This window comes from Gastrolobium bilobum, unplaced genomic scaffold (assembly GCF_033153095.1).
Source record: "Gastrolobium bilobum isolate Gb01-03AN ecotype WA unplaced genomic scaffold, APGP_CSIRO_Gbil_v1 utg58868, whole genome shotgun sequence".
NCBI classification, from domain to species: domain Eukaryota; kingdom Viridiplantae; phylum Streptophyta; class Magnoliopsida; order Fabales; family Fabaceae; genus Gastrolobium; species Gastrolobium bilobum.
Window position 1 is genome coordinate 115553 of NW_026896081.1, and position 26413 is coordinate 141965.

The following is a 26413-nucleotide window of genomic DNA, read 5'->3' on the forward strand; positions in this document are numbered from 1 at the left end:
ACACCATGAACTTATTCCAACCAATTAATTGGTATTTATTCCAAATTAAACAAGTTGAGAGAAAGTGGATGTTCCTTGCAATAATTATATTTTTTTCTTGACATAAAGATAAAAGTATTTCATGCAACTAAAATGATGCGTTTGTTTAGGGAAAAAGTATGGAGTATTTTAGAAAATTTATGTCGTAAGAGAAAAATAAAATTTCTAAGATACCTTGTATTTTTTTCTCTAAATCCCAAACACTTTTTTTAATGTTTTATTTATATATTTGATGCTCGTAAGAAAAGGAAAAAATAGCATAGTAATTTTATTGTCATTATCTTAGATTCCATGTTTAGATGTATCTTTATTTCATTTTGACGTAAAGTACTTCTAAAATTAAATTTTCAATTGAGAGGCTATAAATTTGATGTTAAGAGATTAATTTTATTGGGAAAAAGAAAATCTTCATATTATGAGCTGAATAAGATTACTTTTATTTGTAGACAACATGAAGCATGATTTAAGTAAGAAAGCAAGAGCAGAGCCTCACAAGTTTAGCTATGTGACTTCAAAGATCGATCACCATTTTCTTCTACAAATTAAGCTCAGGCTTGCCTTCTTCGGAACAGTGACCAAAGTATCATTGTTTGTCAAAAAAATTACTAGACTGCTACGCTAACAGTAAATTTTGCCAAAACGTCACGTAGTAGCGAAATATGTGTGCTAATAATTCGCTACACAGTATAGTGAAATATGTCACGTCAGATTGCTCAGAACCAAAAATGTTGTGTCAAAATTGAAGAAATTCGCTACCCTACAATTTTGACACGTGACATTTTTGATTCTGACGTGGCATATTTCGCTACATTGTATAGCGAATTATTTGCACACATATTTCACTACACAGTATAGCGAAATATGCCACATGACATTTTGATAAAATTTACTGTTAACATAATATCTGATAATTTTTTTGGCCAACAGTAACAAAATGGTTAGTGTTCCGCCTTCCTCTCTTGTGACCAAACAAAATTAACCTCAAGGAAGAAGGCACATGTGCATTGCACATGCACATCAATTCATGTTCTGTCAATGAGTGGCCCAAAACCATTTCTTGTAATAAAAGTAAAATTGAAACCAATTAATTAATTATTAATGGGATAGGATATTCTGACACACAAATAATGTTACGCACAATGTTACGACCACATCTTAACCGTTGATTTTCGTCAATCAACGGTTATTATTTTTCAAATCAAACTCATTAATTAATTATTAATTCGCAATAAATGATAACCGTTGATTGGCGGAAATCAACGGTTAAGATGTGGTCGTAACATTGTACGTAACATTATCTGTGTGTGAGAATATCCTATGATATTATTAATTATTGAAAAACAAAAGCCCCTTTCAAACCACATTGCCCAAAAATAAATTAAATAATAAGATAGTGACTAAAAGAAAAAGAGTGAAGAGAGAGAAACTGCATTAACTAGCTGGTTACAATTTGCAGATTCTCCCCACTCCTTAGCCTCTCTCTCTCTCCATAAGTACCCCTTTACCTCGTGCCCATTCCCATTCACTCAAACCAACACAACCTAACAAATTTCTCTCTCTCTCTCTCTCTCTCTCTCTCTGCATTGGCTGGAATGGGTCCTCTCTGCATTGCATCATTGGTCACTCTTTTTGTTGCAACAAGTGCTCGAATTCCGGGTGTTTACACCGGTGGCTCATGGCAGAGTGCCCATGCCACTTTCTACGGTGGCAGTGATGCCTCTGGAACAATGGGTATAACCCTTTTCTACAACACACATTTCCTCTCTCACTCTTCACCATTTTGCATTCTATATTTTTTCTTCAAATTTCCTTTTGGGGCTATACCCATTAAAAAGTTCTCATTTTTAATGCTTTACAACACCCCAATAGCATTACCCTTTAGTCTTAATAATGAAAGTTAACATCTTTTAGCTCTGAAATGATTTTTTATTTTTATTCTTATTTTTTACCATTTTTTGTTAGGTGGTGCATGTGGATATGGGAATTTGTATAGTCAAGGGTATGGTGTGAACAGTGCAGCACTGAGCACAGCACTTTTCAACAATGGCTTGAGTTGTGGTGCATGCTTCGAGATCAAGTGTGACCAAGATCCAACATGGTGCAACCCTGGAAACCCTTACATCACCATCACCGCCACAAACTTTTGTCCTCCGAATTTGGCTCTACCCAGTGACAATGGTGGCTGGTGCAACCCACCACGCCCTCACTTTGATCTCGCCATGCCAATGTTCCTCAAGATCGCTCAGTACCGTGCAGGAATCGTCCCCGTCAGTTACCGCCGGTGAGCTTAGCAACCCCTTTTCTTAGATTTGCTTTTTCTCATGTTTTTTTGCTGTTTGGATGCTGGGAAAATCAGGGGGAAAGTAGTGAGAAAATTTCAGTCTGCGTTGTTTTATTTGTTTGTTAATTACTTTTTTTTATTATAATATATTTTTTTTGAAGTGGGGGTATTATTATAGTTCTCTTTATAGAAGTCCCCTGAAATTGTAAATTTGCATCTGAGTTTTGGTGTTTTTTTTCCATTTTGGAAACAGAGGTCACATGTCTTATACAGTTATACCCCAATACCCAGACCAAACAGAACTTTCAGAAGATGAGGTTAAAAAATCTTGCTTTATGTTTATTATTTTCTTCCCAAATTCCTGCTGATTTTCTTGGCAAACAAACAAACAAACTCTCCATTACCCAACCAGAATAGCCGTTTTACTTTTTTTTTATTTTTTATTTTTTAGTGGTTTAGTAAAGTTTCACCTAAAATCATAACTTCAAGATTGGAACATAATTAATATTTAGTCAATTTGTATTAAATAGTTATGGCTCTTTGGATCAAAATGTGGCTTAAAAATATAATAATAATATACTGTTAGCTTCGTCGTCCCTTACCCAAACGGAATAGCCGCATTACTTAATTAAACTTTTTCTTTTTTTGTAATTGACATCAGTGGATAATTAAATCAAGATATAATTAAAATCATGCTTAACATAATTAATATTTAATCAATTTATATTTATATAGTTCTGGCTTTTTGTTTCAAGATGTAGCTTTTTTTTTTTATTATATAAAATCCAAATTCGTCGCTACAGAATATTCTACTTCTACTTGTTTAAGATGTAGCTTTTTTTTCAATAGTATACTTTTTTTTTTTATACATTTTTAATAGTATACTGTTGTACATCATAATCATATATTTATTTCTCTATCGCAGATTAATTTGTCAGAATTTATTAATGAGAACCTTTTCTCTTTTATGATATTGGTTATGCTTTAGTTATAGTATTTACCACATAATGACCAAACTAACCTCAAACCATCAACAGATCACAGGCTGAATCTGTAAATTCATAATCCGACCTTGGGGGGTTCACTGGTAAAATGACCCGAGAAAAAAAAAGAATTTTCCCGGAAAATATGGGCACGGCCTAGAAAACATTATACCTAGTTCTGTGCCGGTGTGTTAGGTCACAGTTACACATCCTACAATGAAAATGCACCAGGGTTTTTTTTGGGCTCCGTAAAATATTAAATTACCAAAATTCCTAGTCAAACCTTGAAGTTTTAACCGTCAACAGTGATTGATGTTACTATTCTGTTTTTCTGAACTTTTTATAAATAATTTTATTTATTTATTTATTTATTTATTTTATTGTGGTACAGGGTCCCATGCCGAAAGAACGGTGGAATCAGATTCACAATTAACGGTTTCCGTTACTTCAACTTGGTTTTGGTAACCAACGTTGCTGGTGCAGGGGATATCGTGCACGTTAGTGTGAAAGGAACCAAGACAGGGTGGAACAGCATGAGCCGAAATTGGGGGCAAAATTGGCAATCCAATGCTGATTTAATGGGCCAGGCCCTTTCCTTTAGAGTCACCGGCAGTGACAGACGCACCTCAACCTCCATGAACGTGGCATCACCTAATTGGCAGTTTGGTCAAACCTTCACGGGCAAGAATTTCCGTGTCTAAAAAAAAAGTAAAAACAAAATAAAAAAAGTTCTATGGCTCTTTTGTAGTTTTGAAGTTCGGTTTAGTTTTCCCGCTTTCAACTTTCCTCTATTTTCCCGGGAAAGTTTGAAGCTATGTTGGGTAAAGTGAGTTGGGACAAAAAAGTAAGAGAGGGGTAGATAGAAAAGTTAAAGTGACTTTATTATAAATGTGAGTGAGTGGGGGGGTGTATGGTGAAGTTAGCTTTTTTTTTGTTTTTTTGGGTGATTTATGAGTGTTATTATTATTATAAGTATAATGGGCATTGGTGGTATATTTATTACCCAGCAATGCTTTTTAACTGAATGGATGCTGAGGAGGCTACAAGGTGCATGTAGCCCGCAGCTCGCTTTGTTATGAACGTGAAATATTATATATAATATTATGTTTTATTTGTGATAAATGCCTCTTTTAAATGGTTGAATTGTGTTGCTATCTGATGTAGTTCCTGCCAAATTGAGGTACATTTATTTGGTGTTAGCTCAAATGTTTATTTTATGGCTTAAATATAGACGTGTAGTAATTACGTTGGTAATATTCTTATGTCCCGAAAATGATGATTCTCTGTGCTTTTGAAATATTTTGTTTGTTCTTATCACTTTGTCTAAAAGTTTTATCTTTTCCTATTTATTTTTTTTCACGAATTAAAGTACTTAGGAGAGCCATCCTGTAATAATACAAGTTCCAAGCTGCTGATTTGGAATCGAGCGTTGACAATAAAAGCAAATGAATGAATAACTTAAAAAATTACAGTCAAGTAGGTATACATTGAATTCTAACCATTTTTTTTTTAAACAAAAATGCAATTGCCATTTTAGGGTAACTTTTGTTGTATAAGAGAGTATATCATATGTTGTGAAACAAAATCAAGGTGGGTTCTGGACATTTGTAGAAACACATTTTGATTGTTTTGGACCCGGACCATGAGACTGCTAAGGTCATGGTAATTTCATGCTTTTCAATTTTGGATTGTTTTCTGATTTCTTGCAATCGCATCTGATGCATATTTTAGGATAATACTGTGTCTTTAATCATTTAATAGGAGAACTTTATATAATTTATAATTGACTTAAGAGGTAAGATAAAGATACAAAACTGAACAAATTGTCCTTACCCTTGATATAATGTGATATGATTTTCACATCCTTATCCTTATTTCTAATCCTTCACTTGAAGTTGGAACATTGAGGCAATAAATGCCCAACTTGTAAAATAGAAAAATCACAATGATTCTTACCCAATATTTTAATGAAAAAATATATAAAAGAGACAAAATAAATATCTATTCTTGGTTTCACCACATTTTTTCATGACTTTTGCCCAGTTAGCGTAAAACCCTCAAAATAATAATAATAATAATAATAATAAAAATAATAATAAATCAATCATAAATTATTACAAATAACATTCCAAAACATATAATTCAATCATAAATTATTACAAATAATATTTTTAAAACATATAATTCATAACAAATTATTATAAATAACATTTTAAAAATATATCAATCAATCATAAATTATTATAAACAACACTTCAAAAATATATAAATCAATCATAAATTATGAAAACATAATTCCAAGACATTCCACATGTGAATGTTTTCTTTAATGATTATTAGGTGAATAATATTTTACTATTATCATATTAATTTTTACATTTGGCATGGTAATATTTTTCCTATAAGTAGAAGTTAGATGAACCATTAGCCATTGCTTGAAAATAAAGAGAAATTAAGGAGAGAAGGGTCTCGAGAAATTTAGAAAAAAAAAAAAAAAACTTTACTAAGAAAGAGGAAGATAAAAGAAAGGAATTTTTGAGTGAAGAAGCTTTATAATAAGGAAATATAAAAGTAATACTGAGGATGTAGAAGACAGAGCCTAAAGTAGATGATGTGTGTGCAAGAAGAAGTATTAGCCAATAAAGTCTATGTTTTTATTTAGTTTTGTATTAGACCACATTTATATTTTGGTTGTGATAATTAGATTTTGTAAGGATTTGGTGTAGTAGTTTGTACTTTGATATTCTTGAATAAAGTCAATTTCAGTAAGACTTAAATTCCAAGTATTTTGTATAACATTAAAATTAAAACTCAAAGCATATAAGTAGTATTTCTCAGTTAATATTTGTTCCACGAAGACCGTGTATTAGAGTTTTTTCAATCTGATTTGAATTATAATTACTTTGATTGCTAAATATTGAGATTGATCACCTCAATATTTTTGTATTTTTGTTCATTGTATTTATAATTCGAGCATTTAACAAAATATAATAGTATAGATTCTTTAGTCTAATAAGTAGTTGAACCTTAAGTATATCTTTGTAGATAACAGAATAAGAAATAAGTACCCATTAATAGAACTAGGATTGTGATTATGAAGTTGACTATTTTGAAAATTAAGGAGTCATAAAAGGCGAACTAAAGCATAATCCTAGGATTAGAATGGAGGAACTCTCAAAAGAGTAGAGGTTTGAATTCCGAAGAAGACTTTTGAAGTTAAAGCTGGATATTTATCATGCCACTCGACTTGAGATTAATTTCATATTTATGCGATCTCCTTTTCCCACCTGGGTTGGGGAGATACCGAGCGAATCTGACTTGTCGAAAGAGACAATTAGGGTCATTGAATTCACAAAAAAAAAAGGTAGAGCATCATCGACATAAGCTACCTTCTAATGTTGTACAGGATTACATAACCATAAAACACCTTACGGATCCAGATTAGATTGCACTATGACAAAAACTCAGGACCACAATGAAAAAAGAATTTCAAATGTAGGCCAAATTACAACAAGAAAGAAAAAAAAGGAACTATACATTGCTTAATAAATATGATTCATGCCACACCTAAGAACTGCTTGCAGTTACTTAATATTCACCTCATCACAAAATTCCCTCACTTAAGCATAGAAGCAGAAGGTCTAGGATAAACCATCTTTTTGGGAGCATCTACACTTCCTTTGCAATATGGAGAGAGCCCATTAGGATGGCCAAGGCCAGAACCACGTACTCTATGCTCTTTCTGATTAACATTTTTCAACTTGTCCTTTGATTCCTGTAGCTGCTCCAATGCTTTTACTATCTCATCCATAGTGGGTCTGTATTTAGGATCTACTGCAAGACATTGAAAAGCAAGTGTGGCTGCACTTTGAGCTCGAGTTAGGGAATACTGGCCTTCAAGACGGCTATCCATTACGCGAAAAACTCTACGTTTGTTAGAAAGATAAGGTTTTGCCCATTCAACTAGGTTATGTTCTCCAGATGGCCTGTTCTTGTCTATAGCACGTCTTCCTGATAACATTTCCAGAAGAACTACTCCAAAACTATATACATCACTCTTGGCAGTGAGATGGCCTAGTATAAAAAAAAGAAGGAATAATTTAGTAACAAAAATATAATATGCATCACCTCCTTGTGTTCGGCCTTTTGACCATAATAATGTCAAAAGGGAAACATTTTCCCTAATTGATTCAAAAGTCAAATATCTTACCAAAATAATGCGGTGAGACAAGCATGAAGTATGCACATTTAAGTCTCGCATGGAGTGATGCGTGACTTATGCAAAAGCTAGACGCACCTGACAGTGTCGGGGCATTGCAAGTTACGCAAGGGGTGATGTATGACTTGCACGATAATGCAAGCTTTTGGACAAGTTGCACATCACCCCATGCGCGACTTAAACACACATATTCATACGCATCTCACTGCATTAATTTGAAAAAAAGTTTGGGTTTTGAATCAATGATGGAAATGTTTCCCTTTTCTATTAAACAGGTCAAAAGGCCCCTTGTTTTCATATTAACGTAAGATACTAAATGTCACTCAAATCTAGTATTATCACAACCTATAAATGAAAATTGAAACAGAATGGTTTTATGCAGAAAGTGCACAGGAATATCCCATGAAAAGTGGTACTAGCAAACCATGTAATTGGTATTCTGCGAAAGCTTGAAGAATGTAAATGCAACTAAGGGCACTAAGTACATGTAAGTTTGCTTGAAACCTTTCCTATGGAATAATGTGTAAACACCACTTCAGAGAAGAGTACTAAACAAAGAAAGTGGCATAAAAATGATCTATGCAGTCTATCAACAAAAACAGCATATTTTAAGATTGAAAAACTGTAGCATGGAAACCCAAAATGTAAGTTAGAAACCCGATTTGACAAACACCAGATTCTATACCTGTTGCTAGATATTCGGGTGCTGCATATCCATGGGTTCCCATGACCCTAGTAGAAACATGGCTCTTATCACCAGTTGGTCCATCTCTGGCCAGCCCAAAATCAGAAAGTTTGGCATTATAGTTCTGCAAAACAAAAGTGAATCAAGCAGCTTAGTGATTGAATGCTAAATACATCATATTCAACCATAACAAGGCCAAATTTGCAATATATACATACAGTATCAAGCAGGATATTCGAAGTCTTAAAGTCGCGGTATATGACTTTAGTTTCTGTGCCGTGGAGAAAAGCAAGACCCTTTGCTGCCCCAAGGGCTATTTTCAATCTTAAAGTCCAAGAGAGTGGCTGAAAATATGATCCTCCTGCATTAAGGATGGTTTCTGTCGACGTAAGTATCATCCATAATTTATATTACTAATAGATTCAATATATTCTAAAGATATTGTCAGATAATCTAAGATATCCTAAATATTCTCTAACATTCATAAACTAGAAAAGAGAGCGAGTCTGGAGCAGTTGTAAAATTGCTCCGTTACAACTGAAAAGTCACTGATTCGAATTCGGAAATAACCTCTTTGCAAATATGCAAAGGTAAGACTAGAAGGATTCAAACCCCAGTCTTGCTAGTCGAAGTTTAATGGGGAGTGAATTCATATAAACTGGAAAACTGGAAGGTACTTACTCCTGAACAAATGATTCTCCACACTGCCCTTAGGCATAAATTCATAAACTAGAAGCCGATGCTCATCCTCTAAGCAGTAACCTATCAACTTGACAAGATTAGGATGCTGTAGTTGCCCAAGATAGTTGATTTCAGCCTGCAAGTCAAAACAAGAAGAAAATTAACCACTAAGCAATCAGTGTTGGACATCTCTTGAACTTTAGTATCCTAATCTAGTCATCCAAAAAGTTCTATATTTTAGTTGCACCATTTGGCCATTAATGCCCATAAAATCAAAGGAGGAAACCAGGTAAAGTTAACAAGCCGAGTTTTACAGAAATCCCTCAAACAGGATCAGGCATGTTAAGCAAATGAGTATTCAAAAAAGCTTGGAGCTGCCTAGAATTACGCTACTACACTACTACTTAAAGCCAGATTATGCATCAGAATGGGAAAGTTAATGAGTATCCAGAAAAGGATTGATATTTGATACATACCAACCATTCCTTGTGACCCTGAAACCCGTCTTGATTAAGTCTCTTCACAGCAATAACCATGCCTGTTCCTGGCCTGGTAGCAGCAAGTAAATGCTCATCAATCCAGCCCTTAAAAACTGAACCAAATCCACCCTCTCCTAAGACACTGTCTGGTCGGAAATTTCTTGTGGCTGTTCTTAGCTCACTATAGCTGAAGCTTTTCATATTGGAAGATTGTAAGATCTCACCCTCACTCCGAGGAGTCAGGGGTATGGAGGCTGATGAGCTCCTGCTATTTGAGCTGATGTCATAGCCATCTCTGCTCACACTTCTAGAAGTGAACCCTGTAAAAATAACAAGTTCACAAAACTTCAGTCACCATCATTGGCCTTATAACAAATAAAATAAACAAGGTCATCACTCATTACAAAATTGACATGCAATCCAACAAAACCCAAAATTATCCTTATGTTGTTAATGATATATTCTCTCAAATTACAGTTTTTTTTCCCAAGAATCCTTTATGATTGAAAGGTGTTTGAATCTGGAAAACAATATCTTTGCAAATATGCAAGGATAACCCTACATAGAAGTATTGCCCTCACCCCTACCCTAGCTAGTGATAGTCAAATGAGGAATGGTTTTTAATCACCTTAGAGAAAACCCTACTCCTGAGTGGGGCTTCTCAAGGGGTTTAAAAAGAATTAAAGTCTACATTAATGCCCAAATCTAGAATTTAGGAATGCAATGGGCATCCCAGATCAAATTCAACGGTGAGGAAGCACACATCACCATATCAGATAAGACATAGCAACCTTAAAATGAAAGGATCTTAAGCATATCATGCAGACTAGTATACATGTCTATGGCAGCCCAAATCTCTATAAAGTTAACAACTTTAAGTTTGTGACAATCAATCCCATATTCACCCCAACCCCAAAAAACCAAATCTTGAGAGAAAAATAAGCTCATTCAGATATTAGGAGGAAACAAAATTGATTCAACTTGCAATTCAAGAAGCAGCTTTACCTGTATTTGAAGGAGTCACAGCCTTAATCCTATTGCTCCAGCAAGCACCCATCAACAAAAATCACCCCAAGAATCAAAGATTTTGGGTTATAGCTTTCATGTACAAGCAAACAAACAAACTCACAAAACCATGAGTAAGCCAAAATTTGCAAAGTGAGTTGAAAAGAGCAACAACCCAAAATGCAAAAAGCACTATCCAAACAGGAGAAAAAAAAAGAACCCACTAGACTTTAGGCAGGTCCTAGTGGTTGCGCACTGAGTAGCGGAGATTTCAGAAACTTTTCAACTTTTGATGATTTGGGTTTGGATTAGAAGGATCATAAAGCAAAAAGTACAAGAAAAAAGTGGAGCTTTGGTCACTTTGTTAATGGAGGCTCTTGACAAACCATAGGAGTAGATGGTTGACTTAAATTTTCTATCTACTTTTTCTTTTCGTCGTCTTTCATCCAATAAACAAAATGGGAATTTATTCATCTCACAATAAAAAACGGTCAGGTAGGTGAAAAATAAATGCATAGGTCATACATCTTCTTTGATTTTATTAATAAATGACAGGTTTGATCTTATTATTTTTGAGCCAACCCCGTGATCGTTCAAATCTTCATAATCTTTTAATGTTATATTCAATGATCATGACCTTTCAAGTCACTAGTTTGACACATTTAATGATCCAATGATTAAATTGGTTTTGGCTCATGAAATTAACCATGTAGCTAAATGTTCGGTACAATTTTTTTATACTTGTTATGATGATTGAACTGATTCCAGGGATTATTAGTCAAAGTTGAACAAAAGGTTAACTTAAAAAAATAATAACATTTGGAATTAGGGATATGAAAAACGGTGAGGATATTGTAATAATCAATTAGTGTTACTATCAATGAATTTCACTTTAGATTGATTATGTTGATCCAATGGTTATATTTATTTGTTTCTTTGTATAGTTGTGATTTTTCATATTTATTGTGAAAGCATTAAGTATGAAAAGTCGTAACCATACAAAGGTGAAAATAAATATAAAGTATTAAATATAGGGAATCATAATCATACAAAGATTGAAAACATATAACCGCTGGATCAACATAATCGATCTAACGGTGAAATTGATTGGTAGTAACATTGGTTATAACACTAATTAGTTGTTACAATATTATTTCCCTATGAAAAAACAAAATAAATGAATTGATCCAAACTATAAATCAATCTGAAGTGCATAAAAAAAATTTCAAACTAATTCAAGATCGGATTCATTTTTACAAATTGATTCAATAACTGAATCATTTTCCAAAATTTGATTCGGTTTAAGAATCAAATCACTTTACCGATTTGATTTGTTTTGAGCTAAAAATCAAACTAAATCTACTACTAGGAATATAAAAAAAAAGTTTTATTAATCTCATGTTTAAAGGAGATAAGTTATCTCATGTCATAGAGACAAACTTGTGAGCTCCTTCACCTGAAAAAAAAGTTTTATTAATCTCATGTTAAAGGAGATAAGTTATTTCATGTCATAGAGACAAACTTATAGGCTCTACTACCTAGGAAAAAAAAGGAAAAAAAAGTGATACGGTTATCAAATGATATATAGGAGAGAAAATTTATCTAATGTAGCATAAGAATAATTTTTCCCTATAAAAAAATAAATGAATTGGACCAAACGGAATCACAAACCAAACCGCAAACCAACATGATCACATTATATGTTTTTGAACCTGTTTAAGAACCAAATTGGTTCAAAAATCAAACCACCCTTTTAAAACCGATTTAATTTACCCGAGCCAAATTACTTTTCTAAATCCAACCAAAGTCAACCGCACACCCCATTTGGGACCAAGAATAATCCGAATGTGAGCAAGTATTTCTACAATTTGAGACTGTTTTAGTTGACTACATCTAGTTATGACGTATCTGATACACAGCATATGCATGCACTCATACAAATGATGCAAAATTAAGGTTAATTCTAAAGGTATTGGAGGAAATTATCTTATGTTATGCAATATTCTATTTCATTCCGAAATTATTTCATGAAATGTTAACACGGTCAATTTTCTATTGTTATGATACTGTAATGGAAAAATGAATTTGAAGACCACTGCGTGGAACTGAAATTAAATGGTTTTATTATGGGTTCGATTTGAGCTCAAAACAACGTTGTTTTGAGGCGGAAATCAAGGTATTTTTATAATTAAATTTATTTTAGTGTTATTATAATCTTTTTTGTTATAATTTTTTAATTTTCCAATTGAAAACGATGTTATTTTGAGGATGAATGTAGATAATTTATTTATATTGACTGTAGAGACGTTAAAGCCTTTATTATAATATATTTTCGACAGTTGAAATATTGTTGTAGTAAGTCATTTCAAGCTTGAAAGAAGAAACATGTCAAACCTTATCACGCGAGAAACTGAAAGGGTCCAAACACTCGCAAACAATGAGAAGAAAGTGTCAAACCAAATCAAACGAGAAATTGAAAGGGTCCAAGCACACACAAAAAATAGAGAAGAAAGGGTCAAATAATTTTCCTAAAAAACAGAGAAAATTAAATTGTGACTTTTGTCATTTTAACCCCTTCTCATGCAATTATTATAAACAAACTTAATCAATAATATATTAAAAAAATGTTACTTGTTAATTAATTTTTTTTACATAAAATCAAAATTAGAAGTCAGAAGAATTTGAACCTTATGAGTTGTCTTTTAATTAAGATATTTTAAGTTTTAAATTAACACCAACGTCTATGATGTTTTGTGAAAATTAATATAAGTTATCACTCGAGTTTAACCATAAGTCCAGAGGCCACAGTCAAGTATTGAATATGATGATTATGTCACTTAGGTGCTTGCACGTCAAAACAACACGAAAAATCAAGTTCAAAAATGAAAACTCTTTGGATGTTGATCTTTATCCGGTATGACAATTCTTTGGATGTTGAGTTCTTTCTAAGACTACCAAAAAAAATAGTTCTTTCTAAGATATATGAAGATAGTGTTGAACATGAACAAAATTGATCACTTATGATTTAGTTCTTGAGGTTGTGATTTTTGAACTTGGGACTTAGATTACTCAAATCATACACCAGATCACTTTATTTTATATTAGGAAAAAGTTATAAAAAAAAACATGTGATTTGCTCTAGAATAATTTATCCCGTGTGTTTTTGTTTTGTTTTCTTTTTTTGTCACTTACCTCACTTGTGATTTTTTTTAATCTAAATTCACTTTTAATGCAGTTAAAAATTTGGCTAATTTGTTCATTTTGCCTTTATAAACACTAAAGTACTTGATAAGGTAAGTGATAAAAAAACATGGGGGTACCAATGGTAAACCATATGGGATTTTTTCAATTTTTTGTTTTACAATAATTAAAAGAAAAAACTCATTCAACTTGTGAAGAATGACCTCGAACTGAACAAACTAACAGCGTGTATAGTCATTGCAAATAAAGGAGTTTTGTTTAACATCCATTATAATTTATTGTCTAGGGAAAAGATTTCAATACCCCATTGAGAAAAATGAAAATTGGAACGATGAACATACAGAGGCCTTTGATCATGTGATATTGTTTTTTGTATTTTATAACTACGGTAGTTAAGGATTTTTATTTTCATAAATACATGACGCTCACACTTGAAATTGACTTTAGAAAAGTTGTAAGTTTAAGGTGAGAGTTCAAATACATTTTTGTATTTTAGTTTATTTTTTAAAAATTGACTTCTAAATCAATCATTCTTAATTATTTCTCCTACATAAGTGAAGCCATAAGATGATATCTCTCGGTTTAGCCATCAGGGGAAAAAAACATAGCAGCATGTAACAACGATCTTATGGTCATTTTGGTTAATCTGAGATTTTGTAACTTATACATCATATTATTGTTATTATATACCAATAAAATAATTCAATCAATATTGTTGTATACACAGATTTCCAGATGCACAATCAGAAAATGCACAAATACTGATGCAGCTTTCGAATCAATCCATTAAGAATTCACAATCGGTTGATTTTTGGAAGGAAGCTACAACGAAATTTATTTGTGACATAAAGGATTGTAGAGAGGTAGTAATGTATATTATGACAATTGACACTTACATGATTTAAATAACAGCATGGTCAACCTTGATTTTTAATGTTTGGTGTAATTAGGCTATGACATGTGTCACGTATGCCACTATCAAGGGCATCAAATCTGCTTTCAAGTGGTGGTACAAAGGCTCTAAGAAATGCACCCATTCGGTGTTTGCGAATTTTTGACAAGTGGTATTGTAGAAATTGTGACATTCATCTGCCCACTTATTATCCCAAGTGAGTCTTTGTGTTCATTATCGTCCTGCCTTACAAAATATGCTTTATAGTCCTAACTTTTATTCATCCAAACTTAATCTGACTTCTACTTGTAGGTTCAGTCTGCAAGTCATGGTGGTCGACGACACAACTCTACTTCGTTTGTTTTGTTTGACAAAGATGCAACCAACCTGTTATGCATTACAGCTGCAGAATTGCATTAGCAGCATTTTCAATGGGCAAGTCTTATGTGTCTATGGGTTTACTATTTGTTTATTTTGCTTGTCTTAACACAAACCAATTAACTAGTAATTTGCATATTTGATTTTAGGGCGATAATTTGGACAAATATCCTCAAGAGCTTGATGCTCTGATTGACAAGTCATATCTGATAAAGTCAATGTCAAGAAAAGTTCATGTAATTTTACTATTTATTTAATTATATTTTTTACTTTTTACTTACCACCGTCCCGTGCGAAGGCATGGGTCATAAACTAGTAACAAATAATCCTAAACTAAAAACTCTAATTTTAAAAATTAAAATTCTAAAATTGTGCAACCAGATGTGGTATATAAAATGGATTTAATAAGTATAATGTTGCATGATGTAAGAAAATTTTTCAACACTCACAATAAAAAGGAGAGAGAAAGTGGAATAAAGAAAGAGAAAAAAAATATGTGGACCCCACCTCTTAGTTATGTGTGTAGGAAAGTTTTCTTGGGTCATGTAACATTATACTCATAAAACCCATATAAAATCTGATAATATAAGCTTATATTATATGTGATGGTATTTTTAATTGTTTAATATAATTAATGTATAATATAAACTTATATAATAAAAATACTTAATATATTAAAATAATATATAATTTAATCAGATCTAAGATTGAGATTAAACCTGATAAAAAAATTGATATATTATGTTAGATCAACTCTGCTCCGAGAGAGTCAAAAAAGCAAATATCAAACCAAGATGACGGAGGGACATTGACCATATTGCTCTTTTTTTTAATATAATATACTTGAATGTTACGTAGTTGAAATTTTTTTCTAAACTGCCATGTCACCATAGTCGTTAAGGTAGTCAGCTACTATGGATGGGACACGTGTCACTTTCCTAGCGGCTGGAAACCAAAGTAGCTGACTACCTCAGCTACTTTGGGTTGCATGTCCAGTCGCTAGAAAAGTGACACATGTCCCGTCCATAGTAACTGACTACTTCAGCGACTATGGTGTTCTTACGAGTTGAAAGGAAATTGAGAATTGTATTGAAAATGAGTAAAAATGCAAAAGTTACATTGAGTATCTAAAGAATTGATACTTATACTATCTGACTCTAATATCCACGTCACCAAAGTGATAACTAACTCCTCTAACAACTTTACAACAGATAATTAACTAACTACGTAAATAACGGATAACAGTTAATTAAAACTTAATTGTAACAGCCCCCCTCAAGTTGGGAGGTGTAAGTCCACAAGTCCCAACTTGGAAACAAGAGACTGAAAAGGAGAGAGCTTCAAAGGTTTGGTAAGGACATCAGCTAACTGCGCAGAGGAAGGAATATGCAGCAAACGAATTAAGCCATTCTGAACTTTTTCGCGAATCAGATGACAATCAATCTCAACATGTTTAGTACGTTCATGAAACGTGGGATTATGGGCAATGTGAATTGCAGATTGGTTGTCACAGTAAAGACATGAAGGAGTGGATTGGGATAGATGCAAATCGTGCAGCAAGTAATGGAGCCATTGCATTTCACAAGTTGCAGCAGCTAAAGAGCGATATTCTGCTTCACAAGATGATCTAGAAATAGTTGTCTGCTTCTTGCACTTCCAAGCCACGAGAGCTGAACCCAGAAAGATGCAGTACCCTGTTATGGAACGGCGGGTGTCAACACATGCAGCCCAGTCTGCATCAGAAAAACCAGTATGGACAAGATCATTATCAACTGGAAAATAAAGTCCCTTGGCAGGGGATTTCTTCAAATATCGAACCACGCGAAGAGCAGCCCGCATGTGGGAATCAAATGGATTGGACAAGAACTGACTCAGTTGTTGGATTGCAAAACTGATGTCAGGTCTAGTATTAGTGAGATACAGGAGCCGTCCCACTAACCTTCTGTAACTGGTGGGATCAGAAAGAGGTGAACCTTTATCATGCTGCAACTTACAAGAGGAGTCCATGGGTGTAGAGGCCGGTTTTGCACCAAGAAGGCCAGTGTCAGATAAGATTTCAACAGTGTATTTCCGTTGATTCATGATGATACCCTTGGAAGATCGACAAATTTCAAAACCAAGAAAATAACGTAAAGTACCCAGGTTCTTAATTTTGAAACGAGCATCAAGTTGAGACTTAACATTTTCAATCTCAGGGAGATCATTGCCTGTAAGAACGATGTCGTCCACGTATACAAGCAAGGCAGTAAAAGAAGTATCCTTGGATTTAATGAAGAGAGAATGATCACAAGGAGATTGGGAATATCCCAAAGACAGCAAGGCCGAAGTCAACTTGGCATACCACTGCCTACTTGCCTGACGAAGCCCATAGAGAGACTTTTGTAACTTACAAACTTTTGTGGTTTTGGAAGAGGTGAGAAGACCAGGAGGGACACTCATGTACACTTCCTCATTCAACTCTCCATGCAAAAAAGCATTATTAACATCAAGTTGTTCCAAAAACCATCCTTTTGCACTAGCTATGGAAAGAAGAACTCTAATGGTGGTCATTTTAACGACTGGTGAGAAGGTCTCAAAGAAATCAACCCCTTCTAATTGAGTGAAGCCTTTAGCCACTAAACGAGCTTTGTATCTTTCGATGGATCCATCAGCTTTCCTCTTTATTTTATAGACCCATTTACATCCAATAGGTCTCTTGTTGTCAGGAAGATCAACTATGGTCCAGGTACTGTTCTGCTCAAGTGCTTGAAGTTCGGTTGACATGGCCTCTTGCCAACAAGTATGTTTGGCAGCTTGTGTGTAGGAGGAAGGTTCTACATCAGTGCTCACACTTAAGCAGTAGGATGTATAAATGGAGGAACAATTGTCAAAGGACATGACAGAAGATAAAGGGTGAGGGGTCGAGTGGTGGGATGCAGGTAAGGTTTTTGTATAGTTGCAATAGAAATTATGAAGGTATTGTGGTGGTTGTCGAGGTCTGCTTGATCGGCGAATAGGAAGTGAATCAGGTTGAGGATGATTTGGTTGCTGAGTATGGTGTGGTTGTGTTTGTTGTGGTAGTTGATTGATTAAAAATTCAAAAGGATCAAGGTGTGTGGGCACATTGGAGTCAGGTTGGAATGTGTTTGGTCTTGGGAGTTGAATATCTTGTTGATCATGGAAGGGAAACACCATTTCATGAAAGACAACATTCCTTGACAGAAATATTTCTCTGGATTTGACATCCAAGACAACATATCCTTTGCATCCTTCTTTGTATCCTATGAAGACACCTTTTCGTGCTCTGGGAGAGAACTTTGAACGATGAGAGGTTAAGGTACTACTATAACACAAACATCCAAAAACCTTTAAATGATTAAAAGAAGGAGGACATTTATACAGCATGTCAAAGGGTGTTTTGTTAGAAAGCAAAGGAGTACATAACCTGTTAATGATGTGTACAGCATGTAAAACACAATAGGACCAAAAAGGCAGTGGAAGATGAGCTTGAAAAAGAAGGGCACGTGCCACATTCAAGATATGCTGATGTTTTCTCTCAGTGATGCCATTTTGCTGAGGTGTTTCCACACAAGTCCTTTGATGCAATATGCCTTTCTGGAGATAATACTCAGGCATGATAAATTCTTTTCCATTGTCTGAGCGAATGACTTAAACACATTGTTCAAATTGAGTTTCAACCATATTAATAAAAGACTGTAAATGACCACGAGTTTCTGCTTTTGTTCGCATGAGGAAAGTCCAAGAAAATCGTGAAAAATCATCAACTATTGTCAAGAAGTATCGATGATCATGTATAGATGGAACAACAAAGGGTCCCCAAATATCTACATGTATCAAGGCAAAAGAACGAGTGGAATTACTCACACTGCTAGTATATGGTAAACGTTTTTGATGTGCATACTGACATATATCACAAGCATGATCATATGTGTCATCAATGTAAGGGAACTTATTACACATGTGTTTCAAAACAGTCTTTGAAGAGTGTCCCAATCTAAAGTGCCATAATACAGAGGCTGAAATTGGTTTATTATTCTCTTTATTACTAAAACAAGCTGATGAAATCTTCTCTTGCTTCCCATTTTCACTTGGAGTTGCAAGGTAGTTGGGTTGTGTAATCTTCATCAGGAACAGACCATTGTGCCTCTCAGCTGTACCAATCATCTGCTGAGTAGGCACCTGTTTTATCCAACAAGTAGAAGCACGAAAAGTGAGTACACAATTGAGTGAGAGGAGTAATTGGCTTACTGATATCAAGTTGACAGAGAAACTTGGAACATATAACACATTGTGTAAAGTAAGCAATGGGGAAATAGAAACACTCCCAGACTGTGTAGCATAAACTTTCGATCCATTAGGCAATGTGATTGGAATCGGTTTAATGCTTTTTATGGCAGAGAAATGATATAAATCATATGAAATATGATCTGTGGCACCAGTGTCCAGAATCCATGAGGAGGATTTCTTACCAGAATCAGGGATCACTGTGTCATTGGCAAGAGCTGCGAATGCATTTGAAGTCTGAACCAGATTGGAGGAATGCACCACCTCCTCAGTCACATCTTTTTTCTCAAGAAGTCCAAGAAGACGTTGGTACTGATCTTGAGACAGCATCACTCCTGGATTTTCGTTCTGGTTGCAGTATGGTTCTGTCTCCAGATTCTGCATAGCAGCATTAGCAGATCGCGAAGCTTCTCGCATTTTATAACCTGGAGGATAACCATGCTTCTCAAAGCAGGTATCCACAGTGTGGTTGGTCCTGCCACAATGCGTACACAATTTTGTGTTGCGTCCTCTTCCTGCAAAATTACCACGACCTCTGCCTCTTTGAGGAAAAGAACCTCGATTAAAAACTCTGTTAGAAATAAAAGCTTTCGATTCAGTAAAAGCTTCGTTGTGAATATCTGAGTTAAGTTGACGTTCCTGTTGAGAAATGAGAGAAAAGACTCTAGTCAGATCCGGTAAAGGCTCCATGAGCATTATCTGTGAGCGAACTTGGTTGAATTGCTCGTTGAGTCCTTTCAAGAAACGTATGACTTGAACTCTTTCCCTTGACGTGCGTACCTCCACCATTGCACCACAAGTACACGCTGGAACACAGCTGCATACTGGTAAAGGCTGCAAGACTTCAAGTTCATCCCACATTGACTTGAGTTCAGTAAAGAAATCAGAAACTGAACGATCTGTTTGTTGTAGACGAAAAATATCTTCAAGTATCTCAGCTATTCTGAATATGCTGGATTGAGCAAAACGCTGCTTCAAATCATTCCAGACATCTGATGCACATTCCATCCACATTATCGAGTTAATAATTAGATCTGCAAGCGAGCGATGGATCCAAGAAAGGACCATATTATTGCATCGCTGCCATGTTGGATAAAGAGGATCTGCTAAATCTGGTGCAACGATCGATCCATCAACAAAACAGATCTTGTTCTTGGAAATTAAAGCCATGCTCATGGCTCTCCGCCAAGTGTGATAGTTTCTCCCGTTCAAAGGAGAAGCAACCAACGCCATGGAAGGTGACTCACTCGGGTGCAAAAAGAAAGGATGTGAAGGATTTGTGAGGAACTCAGGAAGTGGATTCTGATTAGCCATATTCAACGAGGATTCGGAGAAAAATTTCAAGTTTCTGCAAAAGAAATGCAAAGAACTTCAAGAAAGGGTGAGAGTAGAGTGCGAAGAAGATAAGCGGAAGACATGTGATTACCAGAGCCCAAAAATGAGCTCTGATACCATCTTACGAGTTGAAAGGAAATTGAGAATTGTATTGAAAATGAGTAAAAATACAAAAGTTACATTGAGTATCTAAAGAATTGATACTTATACTATCTGACTTTAATATCCACGTCACCAAAGTGATAACTAACTCCTCTAACAACTTTACAACAGATAATTAACTAACTACGTAAATAACGGATAACAGTTAATTAAAACTTAATTGTAACAGGTGTCGTGACAGTTTGAAATTTTTTTTTGACTCTGTGACATTCAGGTATATTATATGAAAGAAAGGGACAATATTGTCCATGTTCCGATGACGGAATCCAATTGGTGGTAGTTATCATCTATAATCCACGTAGCATTCCAAATAGGACAGATTTTCCATTTCCCAAGAATAAAGGGGTAACAATGAACCTGCATACTCAACATCCAACATAGGCTTGTCTCATCTGACAATTGAGGAACAATCAGAACTTTGGGAACTTAAAAGAGACGTAAGGCATATTGAAATAGTTGAGACAAGGAAGGATGAAATGTACCTCTCAAAAGTGTTAGGTACTCCATATTGAAAACAAGATAGTATTCATATTACTAGACAGGTTAAGTAATAATGCATTAAACACATAGTAGTCTAGAATAGGAAAATCTTTTTTTTTTTTTAGTAAATACTCTAGTATGCATCTTTATAAAGGTATACGTTAACTTTCAGGACATATGCGTACCATAATAAAGTCGCTATATATATATATATATATATATATATATATATATATATATATATATATATATTAAAACCATGAGCCTTATGATTTACTTTATTAAGGTGTGTTTGGTATAGGTTATCTTCAAATTTTGTTAGGCATCTGAAAATGGATAAATAGGTTATCCATGTTTGGTATAGGGTATCCAAAAATTTACCTAGCTAACTGAATTGCCTAACAATTGAGCTTTGTATGCAAATTTGAACCAAAAGTACAGTGTTGAAATCCAACTTTGATGGTGGTATTCGATGGATAACCAGTTAAATTAGGCAACAGTAAAACTATAATATAAACCATCATTATTTTATGACTGAATTATCCTTTTCATTTGATGACTTTAGGCAACAACAGAACTAAATTAAAATATTGTAAAAAGTTATTTTATAATTTTAACCTAGTTTCCCATTAATATTTTATCTTCAATCTAATATAGATTCCGGGAATTTCACTCAATTTTTGCGGTAATATTTTATCTAATCAAATAATTTTTTTTTACTGGAGATCTCTGGTAATTATGTTTTTTTGATAAAAAAAATTTTTTACCTGTACCATGGTACACCTGTTACAGTAAGCTTATATTGTTGGTATTCAAATCACGAATATGGGCAGCAAAAGAGTAACGGGGTGGTGAAGGGATAAACCATGTAAAATTTCAAAATGACCTCTTACCAATAGACCAATTAACAAAACTATTTTCGCTTAACTCAACAATATGCAATACTCAGATCTAATTTCCTAGTTTATCTCTAACTAAACACCTAAGTAAATAACCTAGACCACTGTTCATAACATTTATATCCATCAATATGAGGGTGAAAAGCATAAAAGAATTTCAACTTGATGCCAAATAAATCTAGAAATTTTTTCAAAAAATAAAAAAAAATCTCATAAATTTTACACCCCTATCAGATACGAAATTGCAAGGCAACCCATGAAGATGTACAATTTAGCAAATAAAATGCATAAAAAAATCTTACTATAAGGAAATGAAGGAAATCAGTGTAATTATTTGGTAATTGTCTGATACAAATCTCCTGTCTGTTAGTAAACTGAAACATAAGTAGGAATTGGAAGGAAAATTACATGAAAATGACAGAAAAATGTACGATAAACCTAGATCACTTAGAGAGGCTCTAGTCTCTCCCGGTCTACGTAGCACCGATACGACACGCAACACGACACGATACTCCAACACGTCAATTCTAAAAAATTATGAATTTCGACACGTTAGGACACGTTTTAATATTAAATAATATTTTTAATTTATATAGTGTATATTTCATTTAATATTTAATAATTTAACAAAAAAATGAAACTAAATTAATAATACCCATCAACACGTTATAAAGATAGAAGCTTCAATAAAAAAATAAGAACTGGGATGAGAGAGAGATATAATATCAGATAAAGAAATCAAATCATATTAGAGAGAGAGATCAGAGACAAGGAGATACAACAAGAGCATGATAGGAATTGACAACAATGATGCTGAGATGATCTCTTATCTACTTAAGGGGAAAAAAGACAAAAAAATAAAATTGATATGATTAGGTGGAAGCTTTATTAATATATTTTAATGTTTAAAAAAAATAATTTTTTTTAAAAAAAATTAAAAAAAAATTACGAAAATGCCATTTGACCGTGTCGGATACGGTCAAATTCGCGTGTCGGAATGGTCAACGCGTCGGAAAAAGTTGACCGCGTGTCCGACACCGTGTCGGAGCGTGTCACCGTGTCGGAGCGGGTCGGACACGACTCTCCCTGTTTTTACAAGTGTCCATGCTTCCTTGCTCCCAGTTCCAGCCTAAATTCAAGTTCCAAATCTAACTTTCCTCTAATACAATTTCCCTACTTTAACAAGCTCATTCCCTACAATTCCAAAATCTAACTGATTTCTGTTAAAAGTTCCAGAATACTCCCTTTGTAACAACCCATCACTTGCTGACTCAGCATGTAAAACAACCCTTCTATACTTAATAGGTGAACCTTCCATTTCATATTCACTTTGACAGACCATATGATGGCCAAAAGTTTATTTCCTAATGCAACCAAGAGGTTTAGAGTTATCTGGAATTCAATGGATTTTAAGTTTCTAGCCTCGCGATTTACAAATATTTATTAAGATCTCTGTCTGCATTTGGCTTTGTCCGAGGCATCTAAACTCTCCAAAAGGTATCATATGCAAAGCTCTGAGTTCAGACTTCAGATAATGAGCATAAAAGAAAATAAGAGCAGATAGCGATGCTCATGTCCTTATATCTGCATCATATCAATAAACAATAGCTTGTGACAGGAAATAAAAAAGTATTATAACCAGAAAATAAGCAATCAACTAATTGACAAAACATGAGTGAGTAGTAATGAAATCTGGTGCTGAAAACTAGTTCCTATGCCCATCCTACACCAAAAAAGGATAGCGAATTCTAATTCTAAGTAATTAATGTAAAAATAGACAGATTTTCAATGCACTACTTATAGACTAGGTTGATCAACAACTCATTATAAATTACTAGTAATTACATATTTGAATGATAAAATCCACAAATAAAATGGTTAGGAATGACAATCAACAAATATAGACAAATTACTAGTAATTATGTATGCAATGGAAGGCTTAAGTTGGAGATTCTTGGAACTAAAGTAAGTCGTATTCTGAATAAAGTGAAGTTCACAACTAAAACAAACACACTGATCTGAGGCTTCCATCACAGAGGTTTCTGTTGCAATAGAAAGGACGAAAGTGGAAGGGTGAGTAGGAGAGTATGGATGGAAGAAGAGGACCTTTTCCTAGAAGGTGGGACTTAACAGTTGTATAATAATAATCTGTTAAGACGAAATTGTTAACAAAATGTTGCAAATAAAATAATAAAGCTCAATATTATTATATCAATTAAGAAAATGAGCAAAACAAACAACTAACATTTTCGTATATGTTTATGGTAATTGTTAAAAGCCTATCTTGTAATGGTCTTTAAACTAAGCTCCAAACATTCGTGAAAGTGCTTCATCATCAATCACAAATCATATTCTCTGACATTAGGTTAGATATACAAGGACCACAATAGAAGAGAAAGAAAGTTCAGTAAGGCATTAAATGCACTTGCCCCTAAAGGTTAGTTGATCATGAACATCATAGCGACCACATTTCAGACCCATTGTGGTTATTCATGATCTTAGAGCTTTCACTACAACAACTGCAGGAAATGATACAAACTAATACAACCAAAATAACAAAAGTATAGATAAAAAAACTGCATCAAATTATGGTTATTCATGTGCTGCTGACAAACATCAGAGATTTAACTATCTCCATAGTTTTAATGAAAGAAGAATAATATTACAATAAAGAAAACCTACCCAAAACTTTTACCAATTCCTGTGTCACAAAACAGAAATGGCTCCAGGAGAATGTGAGCTCTCCCACACTTCAATACCTTCAACATCTTCTCTACTAACAAACAATCTATCTCCACCACCTTCAATCTTCTTGATAACCCCTCTCTCTGAATCCTCCCTCTTATCCACAAAATTCCTCCTATAAAATCCCTCACTTCCTCTCTCACCATCACCACTTGCAACCTCTTGCAACCTTGACCAAACCTCCAATTCTCCACCTCTCCCAATAAACACTTGCCCCTTGTAACAATGCACCACACTGTTGCTACCCTCCACACCATTACTCAACAAGCTAGGGTTCTTCTCCTTCAAATAAACCCAAGGATCATCCCCCAAACGCCTCATATCAGCCATAGCCAAATCCCCTGACTTTGAACACAGCTTGAATAGTAACAACCCTTCCACATCAACATCCATAGCCGCAAATGAATCACCGAACCTACTGCTCCGACCCGCACCAGGCTCGTTCGTCTCCCAAACCACCTCACCGCACCTCGGGTCCCACAACCGAATGTACCCTGAGTACCCGAACGCCCCGCCGGCGACCGCGCTTCCGACGAGAACGCCGGTCGCCGGAACCCACGTCAGCTTCCCCGGAACCATGTGCTTCGCTTGGTTCCCCGATCGCCGACCTAACTCCGACACGACCTGAATCTTCGTCTTATCAACTTCGAGGATGCAATTCTCCCGGTGAGGACAATCGAACGATGCGAAAACGGAATTCTCCGAAGCGGTTATCGCGTTGACTCGCGCCTTGAAGATCCGAGGATCCGACGGATCGATCCAGTGGACTGATCCGACGTGGCGGCTGCCGGAGAAGTTGTAGAAGTGAAGTCCGGCGTCGGATTCAGATCCAACCGCTGTGATCTCCGGCCAGACCCTGCACATTGAGTCGATCTCATCGAGGTGAGTGCGGATGGTTCCTGCGTGGATGAGGTTAGAGTCGTAGCTGGAGACCTGACCGCCGTGAGCGATCCAGACGGAGCCGTTGTCATCGGCGGTGAAGGTGGAAGGGAGGCCTTCGGACGCAGGCCGGATCGAGGCGACGATGGAGGCGTCGATGCCGGAGAACGGAGGCGGAGAAGTGGCGGAGCGGAGCTGGGAGTCGATGCCGTAGAAGAGGGCCTCGTCGGCGAGCTCTTGCTTGGAGAAGCGGCGTGCGGTGGAGGGCAGGTGGTTGGTGCGGAGGAGGGAGAGGAGAACCGAAAAGATCTCAGGGTCACGGTCTATGAAAACCGGGTTCGGGTCGTCGGACCCACGGTTCGAGAGCGCGAACAGGAGGGAGTCTGGACCGCCGGACCGGATGGTTGAAAGCGTGGTCTCGAAGAGCTTTCCACCGACGTTGAGCTTGATGCGGTCACTCGTGTGGGACTCTGCGGGCACGTGCGAAGTGCTTTCTTCCTCCATCAATATAGAACAACGTCAAGGTGCTTCTCTTGCTTTCGCCGTTTTGTTCATTTTTATTTTTTTGTACATGTTAGTTATCCAGATTTTTATTTTTATTTTTCATTTATTGTTGAGAGACTAATATTTATTTTAAAAAAAAAATAGTGTCACAAATTTTTATATAAGAAGAATATGAGATAGTTATTTTATGTAAAATAAAAAAAATAATTTTTTTGTTTATTTATAAAAGTAAATACATAAAAGTAATGAATACACAAATACATAAAAATAGGGTCTAGATTT

General features: G+C 35.1%; 3 protein-coding genes across 3 annotated transcripts; 1 reads left to right on the plus strand and 2 right to left on the minus strand.

The window, feature by feature from the left end:
- Window positions 1-1619: 1619 nt before the first annotated feature.
- Window positions 1620-4098, plus strand: LOC133297705 (expansin-A4-like). The gene is made up of 3 exons (XM_061496885.1): window positions 1620-1770; window positions 2002-2320; window positions 3695-4098. Exons 1-3 carry the CDS (start codon window positions 1632-1634, stop codon window positions 4002-4004), a joined length of 768 nt encoding a protein of 255 aa, XP_061352869.1. The 5' UTR covers window positions 1620-1631; the 3' UTR covers window positions 4005-4098.
- Window positions 4099-6697: 2599 nt separating this feature from the next.
- Window positions 6698-10778, minus strand: LOC133297704 (receptor-like cytoplasmic kinase 176). The gene is made up of 6 exons (XM_061496884.1): window positions 10373-10778; window positions 9365-9687; window positions 8889-9024; window positions 8426-8568; window positions 8208-8331; window positions 6698-7377 (listed from the first exon to the last, which is right to left on the minus strand). The coding sequence occupies exons 1-6, from the start codon at window positions 10422-10424 to the stop codon at window positions 6920-6922; spliced, it is 1236 nt and encodes a 411-aa protein (XP_061352868.1). The 5' UTR covers window positions 10425-10778; the 3' UTR covers window positions 6698-6919.
- A 12043-nt stretch (window positions 10779-22821) lies between these two features.
- LOC133297706 (protein ENDOPLASMIC RETICULUM-ARRESTED PEN3) lies at window positions 22822-26163 on the minus strand. Its single transcript, XM_061496886.1, has 2 exons — window positions 24686-26163; window positions 22822-23587 (listed from the first exon to the last, which is right to left on the minus strand). Exon 1 carries the CDS (start codon window positions 26129-26131, stop codon window positions 24710-24712), a length of 1422 nt encoding a protein of 473 aa, XP_061352870.1. The 5' UTR covers window positions 26132-26163; the 3' UTR covers window positions 22822-23587; window positions 24686-24709.
- Window positions 26164-26413: the final 250 nt, after the last annotated feature.

Coding starts and splice junctions, on each gene's coding strand:
- LOC133297706 (XM_061496886.1), bottom strand. CDS start 26,131: ATGGAGGAAGAAAGCACTTCGCACGTGCCCGCAGAGTCCCACACGAGT.
- LOC133297704 (XM_061496884.1), bottom strand. CDS start 10,424: ATGGGTGCTTGCTGGAGCAATAGGATTAAGGCTGTGACTCCTTCAAAT. Junction 9,688..10,372: donor TGTGACTCCTTCAAATACAG/GTAAAGCTGCTT, acceptor TTATTTTTACAG/GGTTCACTTCTAGAAGTGTG. Junction 9,025..9,364: donor AGGGTCACAAGGAATGGTTG/GTATGTATCAAA, acceptor TTTGACTTGCAG/GCTGAAATCAACTATCTTGG.
- LOC133297705 (XM_061496885.1), top strand. CDS start 1,632: ATGGGTCCTCTCTGCATTGCATCATTGGTCACTCTTTTTGTTGCAACA. Junction 1,771..2,001: donor TGATGCCTCTGGAACAATGG/GTATAACCCTTT, acceptor ATTTTTTGTTAG/GTGGTGCATGTGGATATGGG. Junction 2,321..3,694: donor GTCCCCGTCAGTTACCGCCG/GTGAGCTTAGCA, acceptor ATTGTGGTACAG/GGTCCCATGCCGAAAGAACG.